The sequence below is a fragment of the Nomascus leucogenys genome, chromosome 11, assembly GCF_006542625.1.
Source record: "Nomascus leucogenys isolate Asia chromosome 11, Asia_NLE_v1, whole genome shotgun sequence".
In the NCBI taxonomy this organism is placed as follows: domain Eukaryota; kingdom Metazoa; phylum Chordata; class Mammalia; order Primates; family Hylobatidae; genus Nomascus; species Nomascus leucogenys.
In genome coordinates, this window is record NC_044391.1 from 18,133,812 (window position 1) to 18,146,518 (window position 12,707).

Here is a 12,707-nt window from a genome sequence, read left to right on the forward strand (position 1 = left end):
CATTTTATATAATATAACATATACATATATATACACATAATCTTGTTATGTTAACTTATATTTATTTAGAAATGAAATTGAATATATTTTCATGTTTTTTTTTCATTTTCTGTTCATGACTTTTGCCTGTTTCTTTTGTGGAGAGAGTTTTTAATTACCTTAAAATAGGAAAAAAAACTATTTATTATCATGTGGAACTAATTTTTATATAAACCCATTTTGATCAGTAGTGACCTTTTTTCTCCGTTGATTAGTCTTCATATGTGATTTCTGTTGGTAGTTTGTTATTTTATAATTTTCATTTGAGACTTTATGATTTCTGTTTTAAAACATATGAAATATTTTTCTTATCTTAGTTCTGTAATGTTTTATATTGTTTTGAATGTCTAAAATTTTATAACACAATTCTCTTATACTTGGTTACTTGCTTCTGTTTGAGTCATATTATTGTAGCACTCTTAATTACTGTGTTTGTTATAGGTATTTCTGGGTGAACAAAATCTTATTATTTGTATTTATTTATAAGGAAATTTAGACAAAATGATCTTTATATTTTATAACCAAACTAGAATTTTCAAGGAATCATTTTCATTTCCCAATTTAAATATTTACTTATTTACAGAATGAGAGATTTATTAATGGTTCTAAACTTTGGTACGCTGGGGAATTTTTCAGGTTTATTTTACATGAACATCACTTTCAAAATCTCTTCAAATAAAATGAATCAAAATTTACATTTGGCTTCTGGGGAAGGACAATTATCACAAAGAAGATAATACTATGAAAAGAGTTAAATAAATTCTACTATTGATAAAATTATCTGAGATATTTTTGAATGTCTTCTTTACAGTAAGAGAGTTAAAGAAATGTTTTAGTCTACAGTATAATCCAATTTCATGTCTTTAACAGAAATTGATCTCTGATGGTAGTTCATGTTTATGTTTATTTATCTGTTTGTAGCCCTTTGAGTTTCTGTCAGAAAATTAATGAGACATTTCCAGTTTGACCTTGTGATTTTTGCAAATTAGCATAGAGCAATTTTCAGTACTTGTAGTGAGCAAGTCATACTTTATTTTTAATCATGGAAAATTGCTTTCTTATTAATTTTGCTACATAATTCAACAATTTTACTTACTTTATTGCTCTAATATTGCTCATCTAAAGAAAGTAAATATTTCTCATTTTATAGAAGAGGGGAAAGATTGCACAATTTAGTGGACTTTGTTCATTTTAGGAGGGTATCATAATAATAATCTCAGTTCCTACGTCTTTCTGATGTTCTAATTTCATTGAGTTGTCCTTTTCAAAATCATTTTATGGTATTGTTACCTCTTTTCCTTAAGGTGAACAATATCGCTGCAAGCTGCTTTGCTAGAAGTCTAATGATAAATTCCCATTCTGATGTATTATTTGTTCTAATATATAGCCTAATTAAGCGTTGACTGAAGTATGTTAGAATTTTGAATGCCAAATATTTATGTGTGTTTGCATATACACTATATTTTTATTTTAAATATTTGAATTTTTAAATAGCTCTCATAGATTTTTTTTTTGAATTTTTAAATTTTTTATAGAGACAGTCTCACTGTGTTGCCCAGTCTGATCTTGAACCCCTGAGCTCAAATGATCCTTCTGCTTCCACTCCTAAAGGGCCAGGAATACAGGTGTAAGCCACTAAGCCTGGGGCTTAGATTTCTTGGTATAAGAACCTGATATGACCCCATAGTACAGATATAGTTGATATAATTTAAAATATTTTTATTACTCTTATTATCCATAAATTCAAATACTTTAATTTGATGAAGGGTATTTTCATTAATAGTTGTCACTGTTTAGTTGATTGCCATTGTTCATGTGATCTATATTTTTATTTTATTAAAAATTTTTTACATTTTCTTTTCTTTAAAGTTATGACTTTTAAACTTCAAAAGATTTGCACTTGATAAACTTCAAAAGATTTGCATAATTTTGGTACTCAATATTTCAAAAATTATTAAATCAATGAACAAATACTTTGTTTCTAAGGTGTTAATACCTACCACCTACTGTAAATGGCATTTTAAAGCAGTATTTTTAAAGCTTAAGAAAAGTTATATATAATACTACATTTTAACTTCAGAACCTGTTAATAGATGAAAAATGCTGTATAAAAGATAGTCTCATTGTTAGCTGAATTACAGTACTGTAGCATTTTTAACTGTTGCTTCACTGAAAAATTTTCCTCGTATATAAATACAAAGTGGAAGATTTTAAGCAACTCGCCTTAATAATATTAGTAATAGAATATGTTCTATATGATACTGCCAATTTATAGACAAGACTTGTGATAAATTTGAATTATTATCTGATCACTTATAATTAGTTTTATTTGTTTTACAAATGGTAATCCATTTGCAGACCATTTTATCTAGGAGTCTTTTCCATAATCCATCTTGGTACATTTATATAAAGGTATCTACCTGCAACTTTATTAGAAAAAAATATATATGCAGAGAGAGAGAAAAAAATAGAATAAATATGGCAAAAGCTAAAGGTTTACTTTTTGCATTAGTGTTAAAGTTCATCGATTATATCAATCACGATAGTGATTCAATGATCAAAGAAATGGAAATGAATAGAAAACAAAGTTGGAACATGGCTGACATGAAAAATATAGAAGAATAAATATCATATTCATGAATTAGAAACATATTCAGTCTTATCAAGGAAAATTTATTTGTTTAAAACAGTGGCCAATAGTCTTTTCTGTGTGAGGGCTAATTTCAATATTAATAAAATTATGAATCAATTATTTGATATTGAAAAGTACATACTTTTTGGGTCAGGAAATGCTGTCTGTCTTCAGTATTCAGTATAGAAGCATTCTTCTATTGCATATCCATCTCTGAGTTGATTCTGCCTTTGCCTGAAATTTCAGAAACTTACTCCTGTAATAACTATATGGTATAATTATACTGTTGTATTTGAATGCATTTTGTTCTTGAGCAAAACGCTTTCTGAACCTGATTTCTTTGGTCTTGTCTCAACTATTTTTCTAAGCTACATAGTGTTAAATACTGTTTCACTTTCTTTTAACGTTATATATTTTATAACAAAAGGTTTTGTTTCCATCTCAAATAAGAACCCCTTCTACAAACAAGCTCTGGGCCACTTTGAAATAATGTGAGATTTGTCATACACTTGTTTAAAGAGCAGCACTTCTACTTCCTAAGGATTTACATTTTATATAAAAAATATTTATATTCCTTCCCATTACATGTTTCACTACCTCATGTTTTTTCCCCTTCCTTCTGGGGTTGTCAGTGAGAACTCTAACCAACCAGGAAAACCAACTGACTAATTATCCTCCATCAGTCAGGTCCTGCCTATCTCCTAAGGAGTAGGTCAGCTTGAAGTGACAGAGAAAACCAATTGCTGGGTCTTGGCAGCCTTGTCTCTGGGCCTGCTTTTCTCATCTGTAAAATGAGAGTTGTTGAAATTTGACTACAGATAACTTGGAATATAGTGGATTGTTGTTTGGTCCAGATATTTCTGGTTGCTTTTAACTTGTCTAGAATGGTTTAATCGTATTAAATTATAATTAAAGCAATTACATACTACAAATAAGTGAAAAATTTAAGAAAATTTTCCCATGGTCTTTCACAGCCAAAATGAAAATCAGGGCACAGAGGCTAGCATACTAACAGCTTTTTAAAAAAATAACAAACATAATCTAGGCCAGGCATGGTGGCTCACAACTGTAATCCCAATGCTTTGGGAAACCACAGCAGGATAATCCATTGAGCCCAGGAGTTTGAGACCAGCCTGGGCAACATAGCAAGATCTGGTCTCTACAAAAAAAAAAACGTAAAAACGTTAGTTGAGCCTGGTGACATGCGCCTGTAGTCTTAGCTACTCACAAGGCGAAGGCAGGAGGATCACTTGAGCTCAAGAATTTGAGGTTGCAGCGAGCTATGAATGCATCACTGAGCTCCAGCCAGGGTGACAAAGTGAGAACCTGTCTCTTAAAAAATCAAACACAAAAACCCTATAAACTGAGTTTTGTGCTATTTTCAGTAATTGTTTCCCACCTTATGTGAGGAATTGGTTAAGAAATGCCATAAATCTGGTCACGATATGCTTATTTGGTAAATTTTTTGTAGTAAAATTTCTTTAAGTCAGATTTTCATGGAAATTGTTTTTACTTTGATAAGTTTTTAGATCTATAAATCACAAATGATATAGAGAACTTTGTTTTAGGACAGAGATAGTAAATGTGGTTTAAATATTAGGAATTGATGTTATTTGCAATGAAAAGCATTCTATTCTGATTTACATTTCAATGTTGAGAAATTTCATTTTTGTTTGTTGTAGTTATAGCAAGAACATTATGTTCTAATATGAGCTTTAACTAGCGTACCAAGTTATAGATCCTTTTGGATATGTTTTTCCAAATTTAATATTTGTTTAAAATGTTATGGAAGTAAGAGGATAGAGTGAATGGCAGATGCGTAGAAGTGGCACAACTGTATGTATCTCCTTCCTTTTATTTTTCATTTCACATTACTAGCTGTATGTGTTTGTCTTTTATTGGTTTTATAAAGGATCTAAGTGTTTGGAAAGGTGTGGGACCATGTACTATTGGAGATTTCAGTGTTTGACTATGAGAGAAGGAAATGTTATTTTTTGGGAATGTTATTTCAGAAATTTGGCTTTGGAGTTTTCCCATATTGTTATACTAGCAATTTCCAGAAAATATAGCAGAAATTTCTAGTACTTTTCCAGTTGGTGATTGTTAAACAGGAGTTGGAAGCTGTAACAAATAAAACAGTGTTTTTGATAGAGTAGGCATTTAGTCAACATTGGTTAAACTGACCAACATTTTATATAATATCTAAGTGCTGCTCTCTACAGGGAAGAAAATATAAAAGTTTTAACAATTCTTAGGCAAAAAATGAATGGCTACATTTCAAAATATATTTGTTTATAACTTTTAGAAAAGTTAACATTAAAAAATGTGTATTTATTTTTAAACTTGGAAATTTTCTGAGCCATATAGTTCCAAAGTGAGTGATTTTTTTTCCTAACCAATCTTATAAGTTCTGAGGTGCATGGCTGGCAAGTTCAGTCAAGCTGTTGCTCCTTTGAGTTCTATTATACTCATCAGTTTATTATATCTGAGAAAGAATGATGGAGGTAAAAGTAAACAGGAAACAATTTCTGCTCACATATTTCTATGACTTACAGACACCTTAGCCTCTCCAATAGAATAAGCTACAAGGAACTAGCTTCATTTACTTACCAAGTGTAGCTCATATTTATCTTAACAGAGTTCATTTATTTAGTAGGTAAAAGTAGTGTTTAGTGCTTCAAAATTATATGTAGCCATCTTAGTTGGGCTATTCAGTTTGGAACTGTAAACATGATAGCAGGTTTCTTAAATATCTGTGTGTTGTTGTTGTTATTTTTTTTTTTTTTAAAGAGATTTCCCAAAGTTGCAGATGGCTGGCTCATCTCCAAATACCTCTTCAAGGTACTCTATGCTGGTGATGTCTCCCGCCACTGAGCTGCACGGGAGCATGGAATTGACTTTCGGGGGAGGGCTGTATCAGTTAAGTGATCTTTTTTAGTACATTGCATGGGTTTTGTAAAGCCTTCTTTTTTGTGTGTTTTTGTTTTTTTAAATCCAGAGAGCACAAGTATGCTTATGCTAATTTTAAAATTAAAATCTTGTAAATCCACACAATATAATAACCTATTTACTTTTTGAGTGCTGTATAATAATAAATATTACATGTGAAGCAGGAGCTCAGGGAAGCTGTATGAATATTCCAGTCTCAGTAAAACATAGATGTGGCACTGTAAACAATAACTGCTTTTTCATTCTTGAACCATTAGTGGAAATGTATTTGTTAGTTTCCTTTCTCCCAGATAGAATGCATACCTTTATTTACTTATTCAAACCTTTTTTTTAATTGAGTTTCTGCTATATGCAAAACACTGCTGGACCTCTGTACTTAATGATCTAGCTTTCTATATTTTTTGCTTAGAAAAGCAATATAGTCATTATTTTTAAATAGTAGAACAAAAGAGAAAAAGTAAAAAACAAATGTCATTTCCTTAATTCTAATTCCCACAATTAATCCTTTCAAGCAATTTTATCTGTTTTATGTTCTGTACCTATAGTCTTAATCACTACTGACACACATTATACTTGATTTCTTCAGGGGTGCACATTTATGTGTAGCTCTCTGTGTGGACTTCAGCCGTCATGTATGATTTCATTCCACCAATACTTTAAGCCTTATGTTAATAATACTGGTGGAAGGAAAAAAAACAAAACGTTTGTTCTCCATTTCAGAGAGAGTAAAATTACTGGGATAAAAAAGCCTATTAAATTGATTCAATATTCAGATTTTTGCTGAACCTGGTCATCTTAATCTTTTTGTTTTGGAAAATTAAGAGTTGACTAATTGTTATGGTATAGACACATACTTTAGATATTTGTATGTTTGTGATAAATTCCTTACTAGTGAACTAGACATTACATTGTCAATACCAAAGGATAATAGTTACATTTTATAGGTGAGTAACTGATTCTTAGTGCCTAAATGATATACTTGAAGTGTCCTGTAAGTAGCATGTAGAACTAGCAATGTAAGTACAATTGAGTATCTAATGTAGATTCTGACTTCCTCAGATTCAATTTAAAGTGTAACTAATTATTTTTAAGTGTTTATACTTGTTCTATTTTTTAGAACATTAATTTGAGATTTTAGTTAGAAAATGGATTAGTGTCATAATTTTACCTTCAAAGCTGGATGGTCTAATAAATATAAACCTCAACTAATAATAGTACTTTTTTAAAGGAAAAGTTTCTGACCTTTTACAGAAATGGAAATTTTCTCTGTTTGATAAAATAGTGGACAATATTAAACTGGCTTTTATAAATTAGCAGTAAGAAACTTGGGATTGCTGCTACAAAGTTTAAAGTGAGAACTCCACAAGTTTTTTAAAGGAACCAATTTTCTTTAAGTATCTGAAAGCTTTTGCAGTGACATCAGAGTGGTTTATTAAAATGTGGTAGTACTATCTTGTCTTTTGTTGATTGTCTAGATGAATAATAGCTCAAAGGTAATAGTCTTTAATATTGTCAAGTAGGTGATATATTTTAACTCTAACAGAACTTTCATTTGTGAAATCAGTTTTTCATTCACTATTTTCATAGCTAAGCACTATTACTAAAGATGGGGAATTAAGTCACTTAACAGATTCATTTATATTTTTATTATATTATGAAAAGCTCTTGTATCAGCTACTGCTTAGTAGAGAACCACTTTAGAAAAATTAATTTCTGTTCTTAGAAGGTCTTATTCTGGCCATAAAATAAGATACAAACAAAACACAGACATATTGCAAAGTGTAAATAAGTATCTCACTTAAAGAGTATAGAAGAGTAATTTTAGAGTAACTTTGGACCCTAGAGATCACAGGCAATTTTTAGGTCCTGAAGATGAGGCAATTTAGTTGGAAAGATAATCACATAGCTGGTCAGTAACAGATTGTCTTTTAGTCTAGCAAACTTTTCACCATTTGTTTCTGTGCCTAAAGATGAATAGAGTTGGATTGATGGGATGGGAATATGTTTTAAAAAGCTTGTTTAACTTTCTCATTGGGAAAATGTTAACTTCCAAGAACACTTATAATTGAAAGCATGTTGTATACGTATATTCATTGAGAACTTTAAAAAGGGAATTCTGTTAATGACAGCATATCTCATCTTTGGAATAACATTTCTTCAAGATATAGAGTAGTCAGTTTCTTGCTATATGATTGTCTTTTGTGGTTATTTTTAAAGGAAGTCAAAGTATTTGTGGAGTGCTTATTTATTACTTCAATATTTATTTTTAAAGGCATGAGTAGCTTGTAACTTTGTTTTTTAATTTTCCTGTTAAGTACAGGTTATAGACTTTTACTAGCGGTTAATCTGTATTTACATAAAAGTGATGTTCGAATAATATCACAGATAACTCATTGAACACATCTATTATATTGAACTAAATTAAACCTTTCTATAGATGCAGAAATTAATTATTTAGATGAAATCCTAGGATATACAGACAATTTACATGAAAGCTTGTTTGGAGGTTCTAGCAAGAGAATCTACCTTCTCTTGAAGAATATCTTTCTGAATATGAAAAATTCAGTGTCTTGAATTAAGAGCTTCACTTTGGAAGTGATGCACATGGAAAAGGAAGGAAGCCAGAATCAAGCCAAGTCATCCTCACATCTAATTTGTAGAGCAGATAAATGTGTTATGAAGATCTTGGTGGTTGATTTATGGCTCTGCAAGTCATGATGATATGCCATCCTGTCAATTGCTTAGTTTCTCAGTTTGTAATCTGGGAAATCTTTTCATTATCTTTTGGGTAAAAGTCCTTGTAGATATTGTGTCCCACCTATAACAGGAGTTCCGAGGATTTAGTGCCCACTCCACTCTGCTTAACCTAACTCTAGTTTTCTAGTTTTTCTGTCTCTGTTTTCTCTTCTCCAAAACAGGGCTTTTTTTGTACTCTTTGGTTTTCTTTTTTTTTTTTTTGAGACGGAGTCTTGCTCTTTCTCTCAGGCCAGAGTGCAGTGGTGCGATCTCGGCTCACTGCAAGCTCCGCCTCCCGGGTTCACGCCATTCTTCTGCCTCAGCCTCCCGAGTAGCTGGGACTACAGGCGCCCGCCACTGCGTCCGGCTAATTTTTTGTATTTTTAGTACAAAATACTAAAGAACTGACATTTTAGTTTCACCGTGTTAGCCAGGATGGTCTCGATCTCCTGACCTCGTGATCCGCCCGCCTCGGCCTCCCAAAGTGCTGGGATTACAGGCGTGAGCCACCGCGCCCGGCCCCTATACTCTTTGGTTTTCAACAGCTCTACTTTGAAACATTCTACAAGTTATTTTCTTCAGCCATCTGAAACTAAAGAGAAGGTTTAAAATGACATTACAGAAAAGCAAACCATGTCCTTTGCCAAAGTCCTGGACCCTTGTACATTTCCTTAAAAAGGAAAGTCTTCTTGTTCATGGACAACCTATGCTTTATCTTTCTCCGTGGTTACCTATTTGGATTACCACTATAGGTGGTTGCCATTGGCTAATACAATGTTGTATTTTCCCTTGCCTATTTCTCTGACTTCTGTTTCCCATATTGTCTTTTTAGAGAGACTTAAACTTGCCACAGAATCTTGGTGATACTCTTTCCTTAAGATTCTTTCCAGTGTGTAGTACTTCATTTCTTGAGGGAAGTCTGGCAGCTGTAGCTCTCATTTTGAAATTATAGAATGATCCCAAATAATAGAAGTCAAGGAAAATGAGTTGAAGTTAGAAACATTTGAGGAAGTAACTTTAGAATGGTTGATGATGGGAGTAAATTTGGATTAGGGAGTAAGTTTGGAAGATTTCTCTAGATTCCAAAGCAAGTAATGTGAAGAATTTAACTTTGCATCTCATTCCTACTTCATTTTGTGATGCAAGGAGAGCTTGGTCCCTGTAACTACTTGTATGATTACAGTAATAACGGTAGTAATAACGCTTATTTTGAATTTAGTATGCACTAGACTCTTTGCTACTTGCTGCACATACATGATCTCATCTAATCCTTACAACAGTACTATCCAGTAGGTACTGTCGTTATTTTAAATTTACAGAAGAGGCCCAGACTCACAGAGTGAACCTAAGTCATTTTTTCAAGATCCCATAGCTAGAAAGTGATCTAGTTCAGGTCCACCAGACTCAAAGCCCATGTTCTTAACCACCAGTCATCCTGCTTCCCCTCCAAATGGCTAACAAATTGAAGACATGAAAAGTGCCCTAGAGACAAACTATATTGAGGTATTGTATCAGGAAATTTTTAGTTAAAAGAAGAGAGGGAGCAGAAGAAAGTGATGGAGAGAGATTAAGAGGGAGAAGTCTGTAGATTTCTAAGTAGCAAAATTTTATTTAATTTTTAATTTTTTATTGATTATTTTTTGAGACTGAGTCTCGCTCTGTCACCCAGGCTGGAGTGCAGTGGCACGATCTCGGCTCACTGCAAGCTCCACCTCCCGGGTTCACGCCATTCTCCTGCCTCAGCCTCCCGAGTAGCCGGGACTACAGGCGCCTGCCACCATGCCTGGCTAATTTCTTTGCATTTTTAGTAGAGAGGGGGTTTCACCGTGTTAGTCAGGATGGTCTCGATCTCTTGACCTCGTGATCCTCCCACCTCGGCCTCCCAAAGTGCTGGGATTACAGGCATGAGCCACCGCACGCGGCCACAAAATTTTATTTTTAAAGAGACATTGAATTATATAGTTATTAGAATAAAGATTTATAGATGCATTTGTTTTTATTTATATAAAGAAAAATATATTTGTGCAAAATATTTGATGTTTGTAATCTATCATGCAAACACTAGCAGACTGTTATCAAAACTATTGCTATAAAAATATACTAATTGGATTTTTTTAAATTTAAGTTTTTGTGTTCATTGCAATTAAGATTATCTGTGTTGTGCTGATTTATCAATTTAATTTTTCAGCAAGTATTTATCGAGTGCCTACTGTGAGCCAAGCAAGCACTGTGTCAAATGTTAGAAATTGATCTAAAATAAGACGAAATTCCTGCCTTAGTGATCTTACCGCCTAATATGTGAAATAATCAAGTAAAGAAATATTTTTGAGGAGAAGTAAGCACAGGGTCCTGTGCCAGCAGAGGGACTAGCTCTTGGGATCATACAGGGTTTCTGGAAGAGGCCTTTAAAATGCCCTGAATAATGAATAGAAGTTACCTATCATGACTTGTAGGATTTCTGTTGGTTGATTAATAATAAGTACATCACTAGAAGTACTAGGGGGCGATTTTTAAAAATTCAAATGCCTACATCTTCCCCTAAAGATTTTGATTATTCAGTTTGTGGGGAGGCTAGACATGAGTATTTTTTAAAAGCAGTCCAGTTACACTAATGTTCTGCCATGGTTTGGAACCACTCAGATATTAGGCATTGGTCCTAAAATGGTGCTTGCTGACAAGAACACTTCTTGATGTTGCTGTAGAGAAGTAATTACTGAGGAAGGGAGGATTTAAAATAAATAATTAATTCATGATGAAAAAAGCACTTATTTCAAAATATGAAAGCAAATCTTTCTACATGAAGATTAAACAACTTTCCTAGGGAAGACTAGTCATTCTAAACAACTAAAGAAAGTATTAAGATGTCTCTCATATTCCACTTAAAAATAGTGAGTGTAGAAAATGTTTCCTGTGAAACTAATATTCAGAGTCCTGTATAGAATTTTTTTTTTACAGAGTCCTGCTCTGTCACCCAGGCTGGAGTGCAGTGGCTCAATCTCAGCTCACTGCAACCTTCACCTCTTGTGTTCAAGTGATCCTCCTGCCTCAGCCTCTCTCAAGTAGCTGGGATTACGGGCACACACCACCATGCCCAGCTAGTTTTTGTATTTTTAGTAGAGATGGGGTTTCACCATGTTGGCCAGGCTGGCCTCGAACTCCTGGCCTCAGGCGATCCACCCACCTTGGCCTTCCAAAGTGCTGAGATTACAAGCGTGAGCTACCATGCCCAACCATAGAAATATTAATACTAGTATAACCTATGCACAATAGAACATTTGGTCATAAATGGATACATAGTTAGCCAAATCTGAAAGATTACAAGTTTTTCATGAGTTCTTAACTGGAAGAGAGCAAACAAATGACAGTTAAAGGGGAGCTTTATAGATGAGAATGGTTGGGTAGGTGGTTTTGCATTATTAGTGAATATAGGATGCTAATTGATTTTATTTATTTATAAAGTAAACCACACATTGTATACCTTTTTTGAAGTATCCTTATGAAGAGGAGAAAAGAATTATGGTGGTGGGGGTTTTTTTTCTGTTTTTTTAAGTAGAGAAAGGTTTAGAATTCAATTGGTGACATTTATTAATGCTTAACTAAAAGCGCAGGAAGGTTCCTGTGTGCTGTTTAAGCGACTGGGTTAGACAAATAGGATGTTAAATGGCAAGATATTTCTAGTGTCTAGTCCTTTTCATTTAGTTTGATTTTATTGTTAAGACTATGATCCAGACTCATTAAGTAAATTAAGTAAATTTTCCAAAGTAACACCACTAGTTAAAGATAGAATAGGACTAGATTTGCGGCTTTTTGACACCTGGATTGGTGGTGCCCTTGCACTATATTACCTTTATTTTTCAGAATTTTATTCTTGCATTTTCAAGTCTGGTTTTATTTTACTTTTTAAAATTTTATATCGCAATTTGTCTCCTGAAGGTCAAGTAACCTGGTTTGGTTATGAAAGTCCTCGTAGCTTCTGGGACTATATCAGAGTGGCTTGCCGGAAAGTTTCACAGAATTGTATCTGCAGCATTGAAAATATGGAAAATGTCAGTTCTTCTAGAGCTAAGGTAAGACATTGGTCAGAGGCTCGTTTCTATTTTTTTTTTCATTGCATGTATTTGGAATAGCAGGAAGGTGTGAAGCTACTTACTATGAATTTCCTTTTCTTAAGAAGCATAATAAAATACTTCCTGTTCTGTGATGTTTCTACATTTCTTGAATTATCTAAACTAGTGGCTCTCAAATAGTGTTCAGCAGAACCCTGAAGATGTCCAAGACCCTTTCTTTAATGGGTACATAATGTCAAAAATATTTTTATATAATATCAACATGTTATTTGCCTTTTCACTGT

The 12,707-nt window shown here is 33.1% G+C and overlaps 1 protein-coding gene across 3 annotated transcripts in view; it reads left to right on the forward strand.

Moving 5' to 3' along the window:
* The window catches only part of RUNDC3B (RUN domain containing 3B), a 199,541-nt gene that overhangs the window by 60,473 nt on the left and 126,361 nt on the right, over positions 1-12,707 (forward strand). For 2 of the 3 annotated variants that reach the window (XM_003252338.4, XM_003252339.4), the window contains exon 3: positions 12,290-12,423. In XM_003252338.4, coding sequence (XP_003252386.1) covers positions 12,290-12,423 — 134 coding nt within the window. Of the gene's footprint in view, positions 1-5,461; positions 5,513-12,289; positions 12,424-12,707 lie in introns of all 3 variants that reach the window. The other variant, XM_003252340.4, reaches the window with a different exon arrangement.